At 48.5% G+C, this 21,562-nt stretch overlaps 1 protein-coding gene across 2 annotated transcripts in view; it reads right to left on the bottom strand.

The window, feature by feature from the left end:
* The window catches only part of LOC137417055 (E3 ubiquitin-protein ligase TRIM7-like), a 35,892-nt gene that overhangs the window by 1,071 nt on the left and 13,259 nt on the right, over positions 1-21,562 (bottom strand). For both annotated transcript variants that reach the window (XM_078770138.1, XM_078770139.1), the window contains exons 3-7: positions 18,376-18,471; positions 17,037-17,270; positions 16,629-16,651; positions 11,245-11,369; positions 9,104-9,157 (exon numbers count right to left, since the gene is read on the bottom strand). In XM_078770138.1, coding sequence (XP_078626264.1) covers positions 9,104-9,157; positions 11,245-11,369; positions 16,629-16,651; positions 17,037-17,270; positions 18,376-18,471 — 532 coding nt within the window. The remainder of the gene's footprint in view (positions 1-9,103; positions 9,158-11,244; positions 11,370-16,628; positions 16,652-17,036; positions 17,271-18,375; positions 18,472-21,562) is intronic.

Raw genomic sequence — 21,562 nt, 5'->3', positions numbered from 1 at the left:
TCTTAAGGTCCTGACATTGAGCACCTGTCGTACCGTTAAAATAACACCTGGGCCCGGTTGCTGGAAGGATCTCACATATTTATCCACTGGAGAGCTTCGAGCAACCGGGTCCAGGTGGTCCAGGTGAGTATGATCCTAGAGGGACCCAGCATCAAGGAACAGATGGCAGACACTAACCCATATATGTCCACGAAGCTGCAAACAGTGTCACGCCTGGATCTGGTCTGGGATACTTACCTTGCTGATTCACTGAAAGGTAGTACACGTGCAAAGCGGGGACAAGGTGTGCGGAGACGTGTGGTGGCTGCCGCAGCCATACCAGGAAACTGGCAGAACTTCCTACGAGTGGACAGCAACAATACCGAGCTGTTCAGGTTCCTCTCAGCAGCTCTCATGGAATGGTTTGACCAGGAGGACAAGCAACTCGTCATTACTGATGGAGAGGCAGTGCTCAGCAAGCCACTACTGCCAGATCTGACCTCACTCGCCCCATGTAACCATGAAGAGGCTGACAGTCGGATGTTGCTGCATGCATCTCACGCAGTCCAGCATGGACACCATGCAATACTCATCCGGACTGTAGACACCGATGTTGTGGTGCTGGCAGTGTCCCTGGCACAGGAGTTGCAACCAGAAGACAAACTGTGGCTGGCATTCGGAACAGGCCAGAGTTTCCGATACCTAGCAGCACACGAAATAGCAGCTGGATTGGGACGAGAGAAGGCTCGTGCACTGCCAATGTTCCACGCTCTAACTGGATGCGACACTGTGTCTAGTTTTCATAGACATGGCAAGAACACTGCGTGGGCAGTCTGGACGGTACTGCCAGAACTCACTGAGGCGCTGCTGCTGCTGTCCTCTGCACCTCGTGACATACCAGACGATGCAATGCGCATCATCGAGAGGTTCGTGATCCTGTTGTATGATCGAACCAGCAAATGCACAGACATTGACAAGGCCAGGAGGAAACTCTTCGCAAGGAAGAACAATGTGCAGCTCATCCCTCCAACGAAGGCAGCTCTGGAGGAACATGTCAAGAGGGCAGTGTATCAAGGTGGACATGTGTGGGGTCAGATACTGCTGCCAGCACCAGAGCTCCCTCCACCAACCAACTGGGGTTGGTCAAGGACTGGAGAAGGACAGTACACACCTTACTGGACCAGGCTAACTGAGGCAGCTCACAGCTGCATTGAGCTGGTTTCTTGCAAGTGCAAGAAAGGGTGTGTGAGGCGCTGCAAGTGCAAAAAGGCTGCCCTTCAGTGCACAGCCCTCTGTGTGTGTGAGGGGGACTGCACATGACGATGAGTCAACAACATACATGTACTTGTGGCAATGCTGAACTTGTTAACATGACACTGTTTATGTACACGTATCTTCAGTACCGGTATATACCTAGCCTCAGATACCAGTACACCTAGCCTCAAATACTAGACCATGTAGCATGTCAGTATTATACCTAAGACATTTACAGAACTAAGACATTCTTTTCAAAGTATTGTGTTGAATCCAATATTTGCCGAGATAATTTCCAAATAAAATTATATAACAGACTGTGATAGATAATATTAAGTTGAAATTGGTACCATTGGATTCCTTGCCCCCAAAAACATACATTTAGATACCAGAATCAAGTCAATAGCTGCATTACGTCCAGAGATAATAGCAAATGTAGATTTCAAGTGGCGGCCATTTTGAAATCCAATATGGCGGACATAAAGAGAGAATTTCAAGTGGCCCAATATCTGAAAATGTTCGCAACATATTAATGTACATTTGTGCCAAATTTGGTGCTTGTATCACAAAATGCACAACAGGTTTGCTATGCTGCTACACTACCTGGAAAACTAAAGTTTGAGTATCTTCTTTAAAAAATCGCTTCGGCTGCATATGAGAGCCGACCTGGTCTGTTCACCTGATTATCAAGGCAGGGATCACTTTTGAGTTCTCCAGACCATGGCCAAGGCAAAAAAAGCATGGAAAAAATAGATCAGTCAAATTCATCTTGAATGATGCAACCAGTAGCCACGTGGCTGCACACGAACCACCCACATCTTGTCGTTCATAATAATATTCTTCAGACGGCATATTTCCGAGCTGCCTCTATCAATGGCAATGATTCGTTCGGCCACCATCCGACTGAGTTTTACTTCCTGTAATATCCTTTGGTATTATAATTCTAATAGTTTGAAAGGATTCCACGAAAACTACGTAAACTACATTCCTTGGCAAAAGAATAGGATAGGCGTGGCTATGACGGTCGTTCAGTTTGATAGAGGCGGGGCCGCAAGATACATTTGTCTGTGTCGGCGTTATGCGTGATAATGTGGAATCAAATAATATTAGCAGAAATATCCTGCCTCAGAAATGCCTTGTTTTTCAGTGTTACATTTCAGTGTTACTTAGGGATATTTTGGGGCCGTTTGGTTCAAATTCTTCCAAAAGCACCAAATTTGGCCCAAATGTTGCCCATGCCATACTCTTTCGATTTTTGACGGGCGCCAAGACGGGCGCCCCCCCCCCCCCGGGGGCCCCATATTGGCGAAATACTAAATGGCCGCCACCCGGATTAGAGGAAAATCAGTTAAATAACCAAAATGGTTGGAATCATGTATGATACTGTGGCGGACACAAAAGCCCACTGGCGTGGTGACATCATTCCGCGCACCAAGTGGGCGGTGGCCACGCTCGAGGGGTAGGCGTGGCCTCATGATATACACCGGGCGCGCAGCCCGGAGCGCGCCAGTGTTACAGTGAGCTCCTGAAATAAAGACGCTTATAGGGTTACCGCTTGTCCGCTTCCTCCTTGCTCGCAAGCAGCGCACGTAACGCCGCGCTTTACTGGTGACCCCCTTGACGTTGGATCTGCCGGAGCGATCCTTCCACACGCGACGCCATTGCCATGGCCAACTTCATCAAACTTCCCGAATTTTGGGAGGCTCAGGCCGAAGTCTGGTTCGTCCAGGCCAAAGCCCAATTTCAGCTTCGGCGCCTCACCGGCGATGACACGCGCTATTGCCACGTCGTCGCCTTCCTCGGGCCCGGCACGGCCGCTCGAGTTGTGTCCGTCCTTCGCCACCCAACGGACGGCCACAAGTACGAGGCACTCAAGCGGCTACTCCTAGCCACGTTCGGCCTCACGGACGACGCACGGGCCGACCGCCTCCTGGATCTCCCCGAGCTCGGTGACACGCGCCCGTCGGTCCGAATGGACCATATGCTGTCACTGTTGGGCGACGAAGCCCCCGGTTCTCTATTCCGGGCGCTTTTCCATCGCCAACTTCCAGCGCAGGTTCGCCTCGCGTTGGCCGGGACCGGGCTAACGGAACCCTGAGCATTGGCAGCCGAGGCGGACAAGTACTTCGCCGCTTCGGACACGCGGGCGAGAGTCGGCGTGGCCGTCACGGCCCTCGTGGCTGATGCTGCTGCTGATCCACAGCATCAGCTTATACAGCATAGGCAGCATGCTGATACGCACCTCGTGACCGCCGCCACGCCCCGCCCACCGCCGCGGCGAAAACCGCCACCGCGGGGAGACCCGCCAACTCCACCGGCCTGGCGGAGCCAGCCGCGCTCCTCCAGCTCCACCACCTGGTGCTGGTTCCACGCCAAGTTCGGCCACGAAGCTCGGCAGTGTCATCCGCCATGCTCCTTCAACAGGTCGGGAAACGCCTGGGCCGGCGCTCAATAGTGGCGATGAGCGCCGGCCGTTCGAGCAGCCTGCTGTTCATAACGGACACCTTCTCCGGGCGCCGTTACCTGTGCGACATGGGAGCGCAGGTGAGTGTCGTTCCCGCCGGCACGTCAGACAAGCACGCCGCGGGTGGGGGCCCCGCGCTGCTTGCCGCGAACGGGACGCCCATCCGTACGTACGGAAAACGCTGCCTCTCTCTGCGGTTCGGAGGGCAGGTTTTCCGATGGACGTTCGTCACCGCCGACGTGCCCATGGCACTGCTTGGCGCGGACTTCCTGTGCGCTAATGGGCTCCTGGTCGACGTCAAGCGCAGACGTCTTGTCCAGGCCGAGACGTTCAGCTCGCTCGCTTGTGCGTTGCCCAGCTCAACGAGCGGCTTGCCAAGCGGCTTGCCGAACGGTTCGGTTCCGGCCACGTTGGTCTGTACGCTTCCGGCAGCGGACGCATTCACCCGCCTCCTCGCCGGCTTCCCGGCCCTCACGCGGCCCACCTTCTCGGCGGGGGCCGTCAAGCACGGGGTAGCCCATCACATCCCCACCGTCGGGCCACCGGTCTACGCCCGGGCACGCCGCCTCGAGCCGACGAAGCTGGCGGTGGCAAAAGCGGGGTTCGCTACCCTGGAGCGACTCGGCATCGTTCGGCGCTCAGAGAGCGCTTGGGCGTTGCCGCTGCACATCGTGCCGAAGCCCGGCGGGGGATGGCGACCGTGCGGGGACTATCGCCGTCTCAATGACGCCACGACTCCCGACCGCTACCCTGTCCCCCACATTCAGGACTTTTCCGCCCGTTTGGCGGGCATGTCCTTCTTCTCGAAGGTGGACCTCATACGCGGCTACCATCATGTCCCCGTCAGGCCAGAGGACGTCCCGAAGACGGCGGTCATCACGCCATTCGGACTCTTCGAGTTCCTGCGCATGCCCTTCGGTCTGAAGAATGCGGCTCAGGCGTTCCAGCGACTGATGGACAGCGTCCTGCGTGACTTGGATTTTGTCTACGTCTACCTGGACGATATCCTCGTCGCCAGCGCGTCCCGCGAAGAGCACCTACGCCACCTCCACACGCTCTTCGAACGCCTGGGCCAGCATGGCCTGATTGTGAACCCCGCAAAGTGCCGGTTCGGCACCACCATAATCGATTTTCTGGGGCACCGTGTCACCAGGCACGGAGCCGTCCCCCTGCCGGCCAAGGTGGAGGCGGTGAAGGGGTTTCCGCGCCCCCGCACGATCAGAGGGCTGCAGGAGTTCCTGGGCATGGTGAACTTTTACCATCGGTTCCTGCCCCGTATCGCCCAGCTTTTGCGCCCCCTGCACGAAGCTCTCCGAGGTAAGCCGGGCAAAGGCGACGTTACCTGGACCGAGCAGATGGACACGGCGTTCACGGGCGCGAAGCTCGCCTTGGCTAACGCCACCATGCTCACGCACCCGGCGCCCGATGCACCGATTGCCCTCACCACCGATGCCTCGGACTACGCGGTGGGCGCGGTGCACGAGCAATGGGTGCGTGGAGGTTGGCAACCGCTGGCGTTCTTTAGCCGGCAGCTTCGCCCGCCCGAACGCCGTTACAGTACCTTCGACCGCGAGTTGCTCGGGCTTCACTTGGCGGTCAGGCACTTCCGCCATCTGCTCGAGGGCCGTGCGTTCACTGCCTTCGTCGACCACAAGCCGCTGATCTTCGCGATGGGCAAGGTCACCGAGCCGTGGTCGGCCCGGCAGCAGCGTCACCTCTCGGCCGTGTCCGAGTACACGACGGACATCCAGCACATCGCGGGGAAGGACAACCCGGTGGCGGATTGCCTTTCCCAGGCCGTCGCCCACGCAGTCCACCTCGGCATCGACTATGCCCGGATGGCAGCGGACCAGGCCGCTGACCCCGACGTCCAGGCCTTGCGGACCGCCGTCACGGGCCTCCGCGTCACCGAGGTGGCGTTCGACGGCGCGGGCGCGGCCCTCTTGTGCGACGTCTCCCTCGGGCGTCCTCGCCCCATCGTGCCCGCGGGCTGGCAGCGCCAGGTGTTTGACGCCATCCACGGCCTGTCCCACCCGGGCGCGAGGGCCTCCCAAAGGCTGATCGCCGACAAGTTCGTCTGGCATGGCCTCCGGAAGGCCGTCCGCGGCTGGGCCAGGACGTGCCTCGCGTCCCAGCGCGCCAAGGTGCACCGGCACACCCAGGCCCCGTTGGCCCCGTTCACGGTGCCGGAACGCCGGTTTGACCACGTCCACGTGGACCTGGTGGGACCTCTGCCCCCCTCGCGGGGTTTCACCTACGTCCTCACCATGGTGGACTGCACCACCCGGTGGCCGGAGGCCGTGCCCTTGGCGTCGACAACGGCGGCCGATGTCGCGCAGGCTTTCATCGCCACCTGGGTCGCCCGGTTCGGCGCCCCCTCAGACATCTCGTCCGACCGCGGCCCCCAGTTCACCTCGGAGCTCTGGGGGGCGGTCGTGCCGGGGCTCGGGGTCCGGCTGCACCGAACCACGGCCTACCACCCCCAGGCTAACGGCCTGTGTGAGCGATTTCACCGCTCATTGAAGGCCGCGCTCCGGGCCACGCTCCGCGACGGCGGCTGGGTCGACGGGCTCCCCTGGGTCCTGCTGGGCCTCCGGACGGCGCCCAAGGAGGACCTGCGCGCATCCGCGGCGGAGTTGGTCTTCGGGCAACCGCTGCGGGTGCCGGGCGAGTTCCTCCCCGACTCCACGGCACCATGGTCTGCGGCACAGCAGCGCTCCGCTCTGCAAGAGACCGCCCAGAGGTTCGCCCCGGTGCCAACGGCATGCCACGGGCACCCACCGACGCACGTCGCCCCGGAGCTTCGCACGGCGGAGTACGTCTTCGTCCGCCATGATGCCCACCGGACACAACTGCGGCCCCCGTACGACGGGCCTTTCCGCGTGCTGGAGACCGGGGCGAAGCACTTCACCCTGGACATCAGCGGTACTCCTGACCGCGTTTCGGTAGACCGCCTCAAGCCGGCCCACCTCGACGTGGACCATTCACCGCCAGTGGCCCGACCCCCACGTCGGGGCCGCCCCCCTGCGGGCGAACCCCCGGCACCGCCCAGCCCCGCCCCCACGCCGCCCCCCGGTCCTGCACCCATCCCAGGGGCAGCCAGGGGCATCCCACCTGGCATCCCTGCACCCCGGACGCCGCCGATCGCCAGGGGGCGCTTCGGCCGGGTCATTCGTCTGCCCCGCAAACTGGCCCTCCAGGTATGCGGGAATTCTGGGGGGGCGCGTGTGGCGGACACAAAAGCCCACTGGCGTGGTGACATCATTCCGCGCACCAAGTGGGCGGTGGCCACGCCCGAGGGGTAGGCGTGGCCTCATGATATACACCGGGCGCACAGCCCGGAGCACGCCAGTGTTACAGTGAGCTCCTGAAATAAAGACGCTTATAAGTTACCGCTTGTCCGCTCCCTCCTTGCTCGCAAGCAGCGCGCGTAACGCCGCGCTTTAATACCACTTTTCAGGGGTTTTTGAGGTCGAGGAATCCAATTATGGTTATTTTGATGATTCGAGGTCAAGGTCAACCCTCAAGGTCATCTTAAAGGTCATTTTTGAGTCAAACATGTCGGTTTTTGAGTTTTTTGTCAAGATTTACGCAAGGTTCACCATTTTATGTTTCTGGGTTGGGTAATCGAACTCTGACCTTATTTTTGACAATTAGCGGAAATATTTGCATGTCTATTTCCTAATTTTCAGGCATATGCAGTTCATCAGTCTAATTACAAAGGTACGGATTTTGATGTTTTATGAACTGTATGCCATATCCTTGTGTTTAATTTTTGTGCGATCATGATCTGGGTTCATGTATACATGATTGCATACATGTCATAAATATGACGTCATAGGTCGTGACCTGGCGGCCATATTGGATTTTATGAAAACCTTAAAAATGGATCCGTGCCTTCATTTTTCGATCGATTCATTTTGAACTTTGACAACTTATAGTACGCCATGTGATTGGATGCATATCCTAATTATGACGTCATCGGTCAGGTGACATGGCGGGATGGACCGGTATGGTCACCGGATCATACTGCCCTTGGCGCCAGTCAAAAATCGAAAGAGTATGGCATGGGCAACATCTGCGCCAAATTTGATGCTTTTGGAAGAATTTGAACCAAAATACCCCCAAGGGCCCTGACTACTGTGCTCTTGGGAACCTTCAATGCAGCAGAAATTTTTTTGTAGGCTTCCCCAGATCTGTTCCTCAACACAATCCAGGCAGTTCCTCTGACCTCATGGCTTGGTTTTTGATGTCATATGCATTGTCAGCTGTGAGACGTTATATAGACAGGTGTGCGCCTTTCCAAATCATGTCCAATCAATTGAATTTACCACAGGTGGACTCCAATCAAGGTGTGGAAACACGTCAAAGATGATCAAGAGAAATGGGGGGCACCTGAGCTAAATATCAAGTGTCATAGCAAAGGGTATGAATACTTATGTCAATGTGATATTTCAGTTTTTTCTTTTTAATAAATTTGCAAAACTTTCTAAAATCCTGTTTTCTCTTTGTCATTATGGGGTTTTGAGTGTAGATTGATGAGGGAAAAAATGAATTTAAACGATTTCAGCATGAGGCTGCAACATAACAAAATGTGAAAAAAGTGAAAGGGTCTGAATACTTTCTGAATGCACTGTGGTGAGCTCGTATGTAATTTCAGGGACTTCTTGCAACTTCAGTTGTCTTTCCTACTTTTCTTTTTTATCAACTTCGAGTGACCAATCACAAATGTAGATAATTATATAATGTTGTTATTAGAGATGTCCTTGCAGTTTGTAAAAAGTTGATGATCATGTTCTGAGAACTGATCAGGTACTGAAATCATGTACTGTTGATGATCATGTACTGTATTCAGGCTGCTAATTTGTAGAGTCTCCCTATGTGGCTCGACTACAAGAGTAATCAAGTAATGTTGTAACCAGTGGAGTGTTTGTCGAAGCTTGAAGCAATAATTGATTAAGTGTAAATGAGGCAGTGATGTAAGGATTGCCTGTTTACTGCGAATGGCCAAAGAGATGTTGATCTTCACAAGCACATGATCAGATGAAAATGCATTCTTTGTTTGAAATTAGTTTTGGTGATGCATTATCTGTTTGAAATTTCTTTATATTTTGTCCTTGATGATTTTGTGGAAAAATTTTCAAAAGTGAACTTTCAAAAAACAAGAAAGCTTTAACTATGTTGAACATATAAACCAAGTAAGAGAGAAAAGAAACGTGTATCAGAATGAATAAAAAAGGGAAACAAAATCAAAGGAAAGGGAACGAATTAAAGTCAAGAAAGTGGGAATTTTGAAAGATCATGGAAAAAGAGAAAAACCAAAGAAGGACAATGAATTTCCTCGTTAAATATCATTCTTTTCAATCCCTTCACCCTCCATGTCCCATTTCCCTTCATTTCACTTACAAAGACTTCTCAAGCTGCTCTGGTCCAGCTCAGACATTTGGAGCTCCACTGGCTCTGTTGAAAGAAGGAAAGGTAAAGCAACATCACAATCAATGTGGACACCCTGCTGTTTATTTATACAGTAAATATTTTTTGCTTTAAGGAACAATTTACAAAAATGAACAGATTTGAACAATGTGTGAATGCTAACGAGGCCTTTCCCGCATGTGCTGTGTGTGAATTTTCAGGGACTTGCTTCTGCCCATCAGGGCACTTTTAACCTGCCGCTGCTAGGGAGAAGTGTGTAACTCACATAGTCTTTTTAAACATGATTTTCAGCATTTAAACGAGTGGCAAATTATCGATGATTAACCATAATTGTTTTGCTCCTGGATGAAAATCAGACTCCTGGAGAAATAGGAAATACGAGAAATATCTGTGGATGAGACTGAGAGGTGTTTAGTTCCGTTCATTTCCTGTTAATACAAGTGAGCTGTGGACACACACACACACACACACACACACACACACACACACACACACACACACACACACACACACACACACACACACACACACACACACACACACACACACACACACACACACACACACCTTACCTTCAAGCAATAAATGCAAAAATCAAGTATAATTTATCTTGCCCCGTCCCCCTGGAAACAGGAAAAAGGAAACAAAGAAAATATATTTATCCCAGCCCTCACAGCTCCAAAAGCTCTTTTGGTCTTTTCCTCTATGAAGCAGGTTCTAATCAAGGATTTGCCTGCACTTGGCTCCATTCAATGTTCCCTCTGTCCTTACAAGTCTCCCAGTCCCCACCACTGAAAAGCTTCCCCACAGCATGATGCTGCCACCACCGTGTTTCACAGTGGGGATTGTGTTAGATGGGTGATGAGGTGTGCTCTCTTTCCGCCAGAAATAGCACTTTACATTCAGGCCAAAGAGTTCAATTGTCGTCTCATCAGACCTCATATTATTTTGCCTCACTCGCAGAGTCTTTCACGTATCTTTTTGCAAATTCCAGGCATGCTGTCATGTGCCTTTTTCTCAGGAGTGGCTTTGTCTGGCTTCACAAATCCAGCCATAAAGCCTAGATTTGTGAAGTGCTGCAGACTCTTGTCCTTCCAGAAGGTTCTCCCATCTCAGCCAAGGAACTCTCGTTCTGTCACAGTTGTCATTGTGTTATTGTTCACCTTCCTTGACCAAGGTGCTTCTTGCCCGGTTGCTCAGTTTGGTCGGACGGAACTTTCAACATTCTCGAAATTGCTTGATACCCTTCCTCAGATCTACGCCTCCTCACAATTCTATCTCAGAGTTATACGGACAGTTCCTTGGACTTTATGGTAGTTTCTTCTCTGACATGCACTGTCAACTGTGGGACCTTGTAAAGAAAAGTGTGTTTCTTTCTCATATCATTTCCAATCAATTGAGCTCCATTAGCTCTGTTTGAAACGTACAATGTTTGTTTTTTAATTTAACATTTTTTTGTCAATGCACTAATTGTATTTTATAAACTTTTATCTTGGAAGCAATCTTTGATTGAAAATTATGAATATGTATGCATGTGCAATTCAGCCATTCGCTGCCAGACATGCTTTCGACAAACCATTTTGATTGATTGATTGAATTGGCCATAGTGGATTCCAATTAAGTTGAACATCCATCTTAAGGATGATCAAAGGAAATTGGATGCACCTCAGCTCAATTTGGAGTGTCATAGGAAAAGTATTGAATACTTGTCAACTCAAGACATTTCAGCTTTTCATTTTTAATTATTTTGTGAAAGGAAATTCCCAACAAAATTAATTCCACATTATGAGGTATTATGTGTAGATCAGTGACCAAAAAAATCTACATTTTATCCATTTTAAATTCAAGCCGTAACACAACAAAATGTGAAAAAGTCAAGGGGTGTGAATACTTTCTGGAGGTACTGTACGGTATCCTTTAAGGTGCCCCAAACACAGCTAAGGTGCCAAAACAGATTATGTCCTTTTGAAAGTTGTGTATGAGAGGAAGACAATGATCTTTGTCATTTATGTACTTTTCACTTTTCTATTATCCTTCCTGGTTCTCTCGCATCTCAATCTCATGTTCCCCAAAGAATTATTCACCTCACAAAATAGCACATTTTTGTCACTCACTCATATTCTTCAGAAAGTTCTCATGGAGTTCAATGAATGAGCCCAGATTCTTCTCCTCTTTGGAGAAGTCCAACACTGTGGGTTGTGCCATCTTCAGAGATTGAAAATGTGACACCGACTCGAGCCTTGGTATGAAAAGGAAAAAACTTCAGGAAGGTCAGGGGGTCATTGGAGGAGAAAAAGGTTTGTAAAATGATATTATAAAAGCCTCAAATATAGAAGATATCGATAAACTTCTCTCAGCGGTCCTTCGATTGTGCTCCAATTACTTTAGTTCTCTCAGTTTTCCCAGTCTTTCCACCACATACTTCCTTGTTTAAAATCTCAACTCAAAAAAATATACATATATTTCCTTCTCTGTTCTTATTCGTTTATTCGTTCGTTCGTTCTTCGACCACGTGTTTCTCCCCCATTTCCCCAGATAGTTTTCACTGCTCAATTTAAAAATGTTTAAACTTTCCCCTGAAGTACTGCATTCTGTCATATATTATAACACCTTTTTCTTCTTCTTCTTTAAAAGGATGCTTCCAACTTGCTCACCAAATCTATTCATTCCAAAAAAAAATTCCATCTATTACAGTGCCTCTTTCATACATTCCCGAAACTCAGCTGCACTCCACCCCCCCCCCCCCCCCTCCTCCAGCGTCCTTAAACGTATTTTTGGACCGAAGGTCACAAGAAACTCATTTTGCAATAAATGTTCGTTTCCCATTAATCGTGCACTTTCTAAAATCCAATCTCACCCCTCCCCTCCAAATCTTCCCCATCACACCTCCCCTCCAAAACCTCCCCATCACCCCTCCCCTCCAAATCTCCCCCATCACCCATCTCTTTCAAATCTTCACCCTCCCCTCCAAATCTTCCCCATCACCCCTCCCCTCCAAATCTCCCCCCTTGCCCCTCCCCTCCAAATCTTCCCCATCACCCATCTCTTTCAAATCTTCACCCTCCCCTCCAAATCTTCCCCATCACCCATCCCTTTCAAATCTCCCCCTTGCCCCTTCCCTCCTAAACTCCCCCCACACCCGTGCCCTCCTAGACTCTCCCTCACTCCTCCCCTTCTAGACTCCCCCCTCACCGCTCCCCTCCAAATCTCCCCCATCTCTCATCCCTTTCAAATCCCCCCCCCCTGTCCCTTCCCTCCTAAACTCTCCCCTAACCCCTCCCCTCATAAACTCCCCCCCTCCCCTTCGAATCTCCCCACCCTCATTTCTTCTCCATTTCCCCCCTCTCACCCCTCTTCCTCAAAGCATCCTCCCCACTTCTTCCCCCTTCCAACTCTCACCTTCATCTCCCCCAACATTCTGCCTCGCTCTTCCCCCTCCTCAAATAACACCTCACTGTCCCTCACCCAATCACCATCAAACCTTTTGTCCACCCCATCCTTCCCTTTCTGCAAGCCATTCTGAAATCTCTGACACACCTTCAACAGCTCTCCCTACCTCCTCTACTCCTCGTCCACATCTTACCCTACCCCTCCCCCCCTCTGTTCTGTATCCGATGCTCCCTCTTTTCCTCTTCATTAAAGGTATGGACCTCAAACATCCAGGGCCTTCGCTCAAACTTGACTGATCTCTCCATACAGGTTGCTTCTGACAAACCAGACGTGATCTGCTTAACAGAAACTTTCCTCCTTCATGATGTCTCTGATTCCTTAGTATCTCTCCCGTGTTATTCCCTCCTCCGGTATGATAGACCTGAGCCTCGTCCTGGAGGTGGGGTTGCCATCTTTATCAAAAACTCTCTTCCTCACTCGCCCTGCACTGCCCTCTCTCCACCTCACCCCCAGGAATACCTCTGGCTACAGCTTCCCGTTCGCTCCCACCTTTTGTTAATATGTGTGTTGTACCGTCCACCAAACAGTGATGACTCCATCTACATCTCGCTGTCTGATAATATGGACCAACTTCGATCTACTCATCCCAACTCTCTCTTCCTCATATGTGGCGATTTCAATTGTCACCGTGCCAGTTGGCTGGGTGTGGGTACCTCTCTCACCAGCCATGGCTCCTCAGCAAAGGACTTCTGCGACTCACTGGGAATGACACAATCTGTCAATTTCCCGACCTGGATCTCAGTCAAGGGAGCATCTTCTCTTCTGGACTTGGTTATGACTAACTTCCCTTAGAATGTCTGCTGCTCTTCTTCTGCTCCAATCGGTTCATCTGATCATGTGCTTGTTAAAGTGGACATCTCTCTGACCATTCTCAGAGAGCCTCCTCAGCGTCGACGAGTCTGGCATTTCACTCAGGCCAACTGGCATGGTCTTCAAGCAGCCATCAATCATCTGGACTGGTCTCCCATCTCTACCGCCTCTGACATCAACTCATCCTGGGAATTCTTCCAAAGTAAATTGCTCTCTCTCATGCACAGATTTATCCCATCTCATCTTCAGTTGTCATACCCTTCCTCCCGTCCATGGCACATGGAATCTTGTGGTGAGGCTGTTGCCGAGAAACAACTTGCCTTTGTCTCCTGGAAAGCAAATCCAACGGAAGGAAATCTCATTTCCTTTCACAAAGCCCAAAACAAGTGTGTGTCCACCCTCTGGAGAGCCAGGAAACAATATCTCTCCATTCTCAACAACAAACTCTCTTATCTGTCCCCCTCTTCCAAATCCTGGTGGCGTCTGGTCAAATCTGTTTCTGGTGTCTGTTCCCCCTCTATCCCCTCCCTTACCTCAAACGGCTACACAGCTGACTCCGCACGTGAAAAAGCTGAATGTCTCAACTCTGTGTTTGCCTCTAAATCTTGTGTCTCAAACCCATCCCTCTCTGTACCCACCGTACCCAGTCGTACCCAGCTGCTCCTGGACTTTGTGTCCTTTCCTCCTGACAAGGTGGAAAAGTTTCTGTCAACCCTCGACTCTGATTCTGATTCTGCAACTGGACCTGACGGCATCAGCCCATGGGTCCTAAAATCCTGTTCTGCCGCTTTCACTCCCTCTCTCTGTTCTCTTCACCCTCTCCTTTGCTCAAGGTCATCTGCCATCTGCTTGGAAATCAGCTAACATCTCTGCTTTACACAAAAAATGTGCAAAAACAGATCCTAGCAACTACAGACGAATCAGCATTCTCTCAATTATCAGCAAAGTAATGGAATCCATCATTGCTTCGGATATGAAATATTTCCTCTTCTCCAATGGCTTGATCTCTGATCATCAATTTGGTTTCAGACCAGGTCACTCTACTCTGGACATGCTGCCTCTGCTTTCTCAACAATGGACGGAGGTCCTCAATGCCAAACAGGAAATTAGAGCCGTCTCCCTTGACATATCACGTGCCTTCGATACTGTCTGGCACCCCGCTCTGCTCACCAAACTCTCCTCCTTTGGTATCCATGGAAATCTCCACGCATGGCTTGTGGACTTCCTCTCTGGTCATAGTCAAGGTGTGGCCCTGAATGGGTTTCTCTCATCTCCTCTTCCTGTTCAGGCTGGAGTTCCCCAAGGCAGTGTTCTGGGCCCTGTGCTCTTTCTGGTCTTCATCAATGATCTCTCTGAATCTCTTGAAAATCCTCTCTATGTCTTTGCTGACGACTCCACTCTCTGCTCCATTCCTCATCCCTCAGATTGGCAGTCTGCAGCCTCCTCACTCTCTGCAGACCTGGACAAAATCACAGACTGGGCAAACAAGTGGAACATGTCTTTCAATCCTGACAAATATCACACTCCTACGATGTCTCTCCGAAAGGACCGACTGGACAACCCTCCCATCCACTTTCTGAATAATCCTCTCCAATAAGTTCTGTCACTCAAGCTTTTGGGTCTCACTATCTGCCATGATCTTTCCTGGGAAAACCACATTTCAAATCTGGCCTCTAAAGCCAGTTGCCGACTCGGCATCCTCGGTCGTGCGAAGTCCTTCCTCGGCACACCTGAGCTCCTCACCATATACAAGGCTTTCATCCGCAGCTCAATGGAATACTGCTCTCCCCTCTGGGCTGGTGCTCCTGCCTCACGGCAAGCTCGTCTACACGCTGTTGAAAGCAAAGCGTTCAGAATCATTGGAATCTCCCACGATGAGGCTAACTCCGAGGGTATTTCACTCATTCACCGCAGGCAGGTTGGTGGTCTTTCCGTCTTCTACTGACTCCTCTCAGGCCTTGCTCCCCCAGCTCTCTCTGGGCTCTGTCCCCCAAATATTCCTGCAGGTCGCACAAGATCTACCTGCAATCCTCTTATGGTTAAACTGCCAAAATCAAGACTCTCTGCTCACCTTCACTCCTTCATTCCTCTTTTCGCACACCTCTGGAACAAAATCCATCACTCTCTTCAATCCCACTCCTCCCTCCAGGTCTTTAAAACAGCTGTTCACCACCATCTCTTATCTTCCCCCATCCAAAACCTTGATCTTTTCTCCCCCTGCTAATTTCACTCCAAATCCACTTTTTTGAAATAACAACTTCTTTCCTGGAAGTCCTTGTTGTCCTTGTGTTTTATACTTCTCGCACCCCCCCCCACCCCCACCCCCTTCCCACGCCTCCTCCCCCCAAGCCATCTCCCTCCCACACATCTCCCGATGTCCCTGCTCTCAAATGTTGTGTTTGTGTGCTTCCCCTTCTCTCCCCATCTTGTCTGCCGCTCCCTCTTTTTATATATTTTGTTTGTCTGTTTGATTTGTTTGTGTGATAAATGTTAGCTCTTTCACGAGCCTCGATTCTGTATCCAAAAAACCCCAAAAAAGAACAACTTGTGGTTGAAATAGAATATATAACCACCTTTAGAGGCCATTTTTCCCCGCAAAGCAGGGGTTGGCCTTTTTCGGGCATCGTGGTTGTTGTTGTTTTTTGGTCCCCTTTTTGAAGCAATGTTTTACGGCCGGATGCCCTTCCTGACGCAAACCCTGTTTGTCGCCTTTTACGACAAACAGGGCATTACCAGTGAACTGGTACTCAATGAGCCGACCTCGGAAGGATGACAGGCTGAGTCAACCCCCCTGGCGTTAATTCAGCGATCGACCGGGATTCGAACCCAGGATCCTAGGATCCTAAGCTGGCACCCTAGCCGCTAGCCCAACACCAGGGATATGGTTGTGGTTGAAATAGAATGATCGATGGAATTTATATTTGCGCCAATCTTTCGATGAGAATCTATAATTCAACACATATATGAAAAGGAGAATGGGTGAAACAAATAGACTTGATAAACTTTTATTTTCTTCATGTTCTCTATTATAATATGGACTCAGGTTACATTATATAACAAGGATCATCAAATGGGAACGAGTTGAGACATTTTTGTGAATTACATATTTTTGGAAGAAGTAGAAAATAAAATATATCTGGAGATGATTGAAAATGAATGATGGTTCTGAAGAAGGAACAGAGAGGAGGAAAAAAGCATGATGTGTCAAACAACGTGATGGACACCATCACAGTCTCACCTTTTTATGACATCCTTATAACCCTGAAAAGGAAGAAAAGTGAATTACCTCAAGACTTCTTCGTTAATGAATGCTCTCTTCATAAATGTAAATAATGCTTCATAAATATTGTGGTAAATGTGAAACTATAATCCCGAAACAAGAGTGATAAATGAACTTCCAGGGTCTGTGTCAAGGACGATATCTCCACATATGATGGTATATTCATGTTGTGTTATTGTCCTTCTGAAGTACAATGTACCATTAATTCACTATCCGAGCAATACCCCAAATCCGAGCATTCAATAGGTTCTCATGTCCTGAAAGTTTATGATTAGTCAATTTTTTCCTCTTCTAAAAAAATTAAATTGAATAAACATTGACAATTAAACATTACCACTTTTGTAAAAGGTGACGAAGAATGCCTACCTGTAAAAAAGAAATAGTCTCAAGATCCTGGAGTGCTGCTTTCAATGTGGAATTTGTTTCCTGGAGAGAGTTCAACTGCTCCTTCACCTTGTCCATCTGCTTCTGAAGAAGACAAATCTTCTCGTTTTGCCTTTTGATCACGCTACTCTTCATCAGATCCACGGATTTATCCACATATTGGTACAACGCCAATCGCTTTTCCTCCATCCTGTCCACAGTCCCTTTGCCTGAATCCTGGAATAAATCAATCATTGTGTGATTAGAGTTAAAAGTCAAGAATAAACCATCAGAAAGAAGGTTAAAACTAAAGAGAACAAATAATTACGACTGAGGAAGGATTAGGACATATTGCACGAGTACGTTCAGAAGGACAATGTATTGGACAGGACACTTATCTACAACACTTATTGGGGTGAGTTGATGGGTTGATGGAAAATGTCAACATTTACCCAACCGAGATGAGGGAGATTTTAACCAGTTCGCATGTGATGGACAGAATTAGGCAGAAAAGGTCTAAATCTTTAAAAGTGAAAGAAATAAAATAATATTTCAGATTTCCTGATCACAAAAAAACACCAACACTTGTTCAGATATGGACAGAGTTTGTTTCCAGGGAATTTGTTTCCAGTGATTTGCACAGAGGTGGGCAGAGGTGGGCAGTAATATTACAGGATACCTGCCTACCTCCACTCTTTTCTCTGGCTTGTGAAACGATCTTCATGAAAAAGTTCAATCCCGCTCTACCCTCCACGGCTCGATATTGGCATCCCACTACCCTCTCCCGTCATCCTGAACCATCCAAACCTGCAATATTTTACAACTTTCACTATTTTCACCACTTTTCACCACCACTCCCCACTTCCCTAAACCAATCGTCTTGCAGGTTAATGTGTTCTTCACATCTTGTTGTTTTTCTTTTTTGCCCATTAATAAATTCCCTAACCTTTTCGGATTCCACGTTTTGCCCCACTGCCCCACCGTCAATACATTTCCTTTTTTCACTCTGTATTTTGCTCTTCCATGAGCTGACTTTTGTATCCAAAAAGAGCATTTTAAACAATAACCTGAAAGCATTTTAAGCAGACAACTTCCAAAAAAAAGTCTGCTCAGTTGGATTTAAAAAATAAATCTGACATTAATGGTCATGGATTGAAATTGTTTTGAGTCAGGTGGTTGGTGGCTCGTGTGTGTAGATGGCCAGAGGTGGCTTGAGATGGCTGAGATGCAAGTAATATTGTGTAGTTTGAGCTGTGGTGATGTCACCCATTGTAGAACAAATATTTTTTCCAGATGCTAATTCTCTTTCCTTCAATCACGTCCATTCCTTGGTATTTCATACCTGTGTTTGTTCAACCTGCCGCTTCAGCTGATGGAGTTGGGATTCAAGGTGCTGCTTTGACTTTGATAGTTCAGGACACTTTGCAGCCAAAACGCCCTGCACAGAATAAATAAGTCCAGGTAAAGGGAATTGTTCATCTGTATGTGGAAACGATAAGGCACAAACTGCACAAAATGATTTTAAAATGTATTTGCAAAAAAAGTGGAGACTAGACATTTATCGATTCCAAAATAAATATCAACTCTTCTTTATTTATACAACTGTATGAGAAGAGAGCTCATCAACATTATTTATCATGGTGAATAATTGATCGTTAAAGGAAGCAGAGTTGGACTACAAAGGGGCGCTCTACATCTGGCAAATAAAATACATTTACTTCTTCATGCAGCTGAATGAATGAAATTGGCACCCTTCATATGAACTTTTCTGGAGCATTAATTGGTTCCTCCTCAGAACATAAGGGTAGACCAACATGCACATGAGATTTTTTGAATGTCCTTTCTTTTCTATTCTTTGGCATTTTGTACAAGCTATTTAAATGTCGCTTCTTTTCTATACTTTGACATTTTGTACAAGCTATGAAATGTCGCTTCTTTTCTATTCTTTGGCATTTTCTACAAGCTATGAAATGTCGCTCCTTTTCTCCAAGCTATGAAATGTCGCTGCTTTTCTATATTTTGGCATTTTCTACAAGCTATGAAATGTCGCTTCTTTTCTATACTTTGGCATTTTCTACAAGCTATGAAATGTCGCTCCTTTTCTATACTTTGGCATTTTCTACAAGCTATGAAATGTCGCTCCTTTTCTATAATTTGGCATTTTCTATAAGCTATGAAATGTCGCTCCTTTTCTCCAAGCTATGAAATGTCGCTGCTTTTCTATATTTTGGCATTTTCTACAAGCTATGAAATGTCGCTTCTTTTCTATACTTTGGCATTTTCTACAAGCTATGAAATGTCGCTCCTTTTCTATACTTTGGCATTTTCTACAAGCTATGAAATGTCGCTCCTTTCCTACAAGCTATGAAATGTCCCTTCTTTTCTATTTTGGTATTTTCGACAAGCTATGAAATGTCACTTCTTTTCTATTCTTTGGTATTTTCTATAAGCTATTAAATGCCCCTTCTTTTCTATTCTTTGGCATTTTCTACAAGCAATGAAATGTCGCTTCTTTTCTATACTTTGGCATTTTCTACAAGCTATGAAATGTCGCTCCTTTTCTATACTTTGGCATTTTCTACAAGCTATGAAATGTCGCTCCTTTTCTACAAGCTATGAAATGTCCCTTCTTTTCTATTCTTTGGCAATTTCTACAAGCTATGAAATGTCCCTTCTTTTCTGTACTTTGGCATTTTCTACAAGCTATGAAATGTCACTTCTTTTTTATACTTTGGCATTTTCTCCAAGCTATGAAATGTCGATTCTTTTTTTTTTTTTTTGTATACTGAATCGAGGCTCGTGAAAGAGCTAACATTTACATCACAAACGAATCAACCAGACAAACAAAATATATAAAAAGAGGGAGCGGAAGACAAGATGGGTGTAGAAGGGGAAGCACACAAACACAACATTTGAGAGCAGGGAGATGTGTGGGAGGGAGAGGGCTTGGGGGGAGGAGGTGTGGGAAGGGGGGGGGGGTGTGAGAAGTATAAAACACAAGGACACCAAGGACTTCCAGGACAGAAGTTGGTATTCCAAAAAAGTGCAATTGGGGTGAAATTAGCGGGGGTAGAAAATATCAAGGTTTTGGCTGGGGGAAGATAAGAGATGGTGGTGAACAGCTGTTTTAAAGACCTGGAGGGTGGAGTGGGATTGAAGAGAGTGAGGGAGTTTGTTCCAAAGGTGGGAGAAAAGAGGAATGAAGGAGTGAATGTGGGCAGAGAGTCTTGATTTTGGCAGTTTAACCATAAGAGGGTTGCAGGTAGATCTTGTGCGACCTGTAGGAATATTTGTGGGACAGAGCCCAAAGAGAGCTGGGGGGGCATGGCCAGGGAGGAGTCGGTCGAAGACGGAAAGACCACCAACCTGCCTGCGGTGAGTGAGTGAGAGGCCCTTGGAGTTAGCTTCATCGCGGGAGATTCCAATGATTCTGAATGCTTTGGTTTCAACAGCGTGAAGACGAGGCAGGAGCACCAGCCCAGAGGGGAGAGCAGTATTCCATTGAGCTACGGATGAAAGCCTTGTATGTGGTGAGGAGCTCAGGTGTGCCAAGGAAGGACTTCGAACGACGGAGGATGCCCAGTCGGTGACTGGCTTTGGAGGCCAGATTTGAAATGTGGTTTTCCCAGGAAAGATCATGGCAGATAGTGAGACCCAAAAGCTTGAGTGACAGAACTTCTTGGAGAGGATTATTCAGAAAGTGGATGGGAGGGTTGTCCAGTCGGTCTTTTCGGAGAGACATCGTAAGAGTGTGAGATTTGTCAGGATTGAAAGACATGTTCCACTTGTTTGCCCAGTCTGTGATTTTGTCCAGGTCTGCAGAGAGTGAGAAGGCTGCAGACTGCCGATCTGAGGGATGAAGAATGGAGCGACAGAGAGTAGAGTCATCAGCAAAGAGATAGAGAGGATTTTCAAGAGAGTCAGAGAGATCATTGATGAAGACCAGAAAAAGCACAGGGCCCAGAACACTGCCTTGGGGAACTCCAGCCTGAACTGGAAGAGGAGATGAGAGAAACCCATTCAGGGCCACACATTGACTATGACCAGAGAGGAAGTCCACAAGCCATGCGTGGAGATTTCGATGGATACCAAAGGAGGAGGGTTTGGTGAGCAGGGCGGGGTGCCAGACCGTATCGAAGGCACGTGATATGTCAAGGGAGACAGCTCTAATTTCCTGTTTGGCATTGAGGACCTCCATCCATTGTTGAGAAAGCAGAAGCAGCATGTCCAGAGTAGAGTGTCCAGGTCTGAAACCAAATTGATGATCAGAGATCAAGCCATTGGAGAAGAGGAAAGATTTCATATCTGAAGCAATGATGGATTCCATGACTTTGCTGATAATTGGGAGAAGGCTGATTGGTCTGTAGTTGCTGGGATCTGTTTTTGCACCTTTATGTGCAAAGCGGTGATGTTGGCAGATTTCCAAGCAGATGTCAGATGACCTTGAGCAAAAGAGAGGGTGAAGAGAACAGAGAGAGGGAGTGAAAGAGCAGAAGAACAGGATTTTAGGACCCGTGGGCTGATGCCGT

The sequence above is a fragment of the Myxine glutinosa genome, chromosome 1 (assembly GCF_964187855.1).
Source record: "Myxine glutinosa chromosome 1, kmMyxGlut1.1, whole genome shotgun sequence".
NCBI classification, from domain to species: domain Eukaryota; kingdom Metazoa; phylum Chordata; class Myxini; order Myxiniformes; family Myxinidae; genus Myxine; species Myxine glutinosa.
This window is presented reverse-complemented; position numbering and strand designations above follow the sequence as displayed.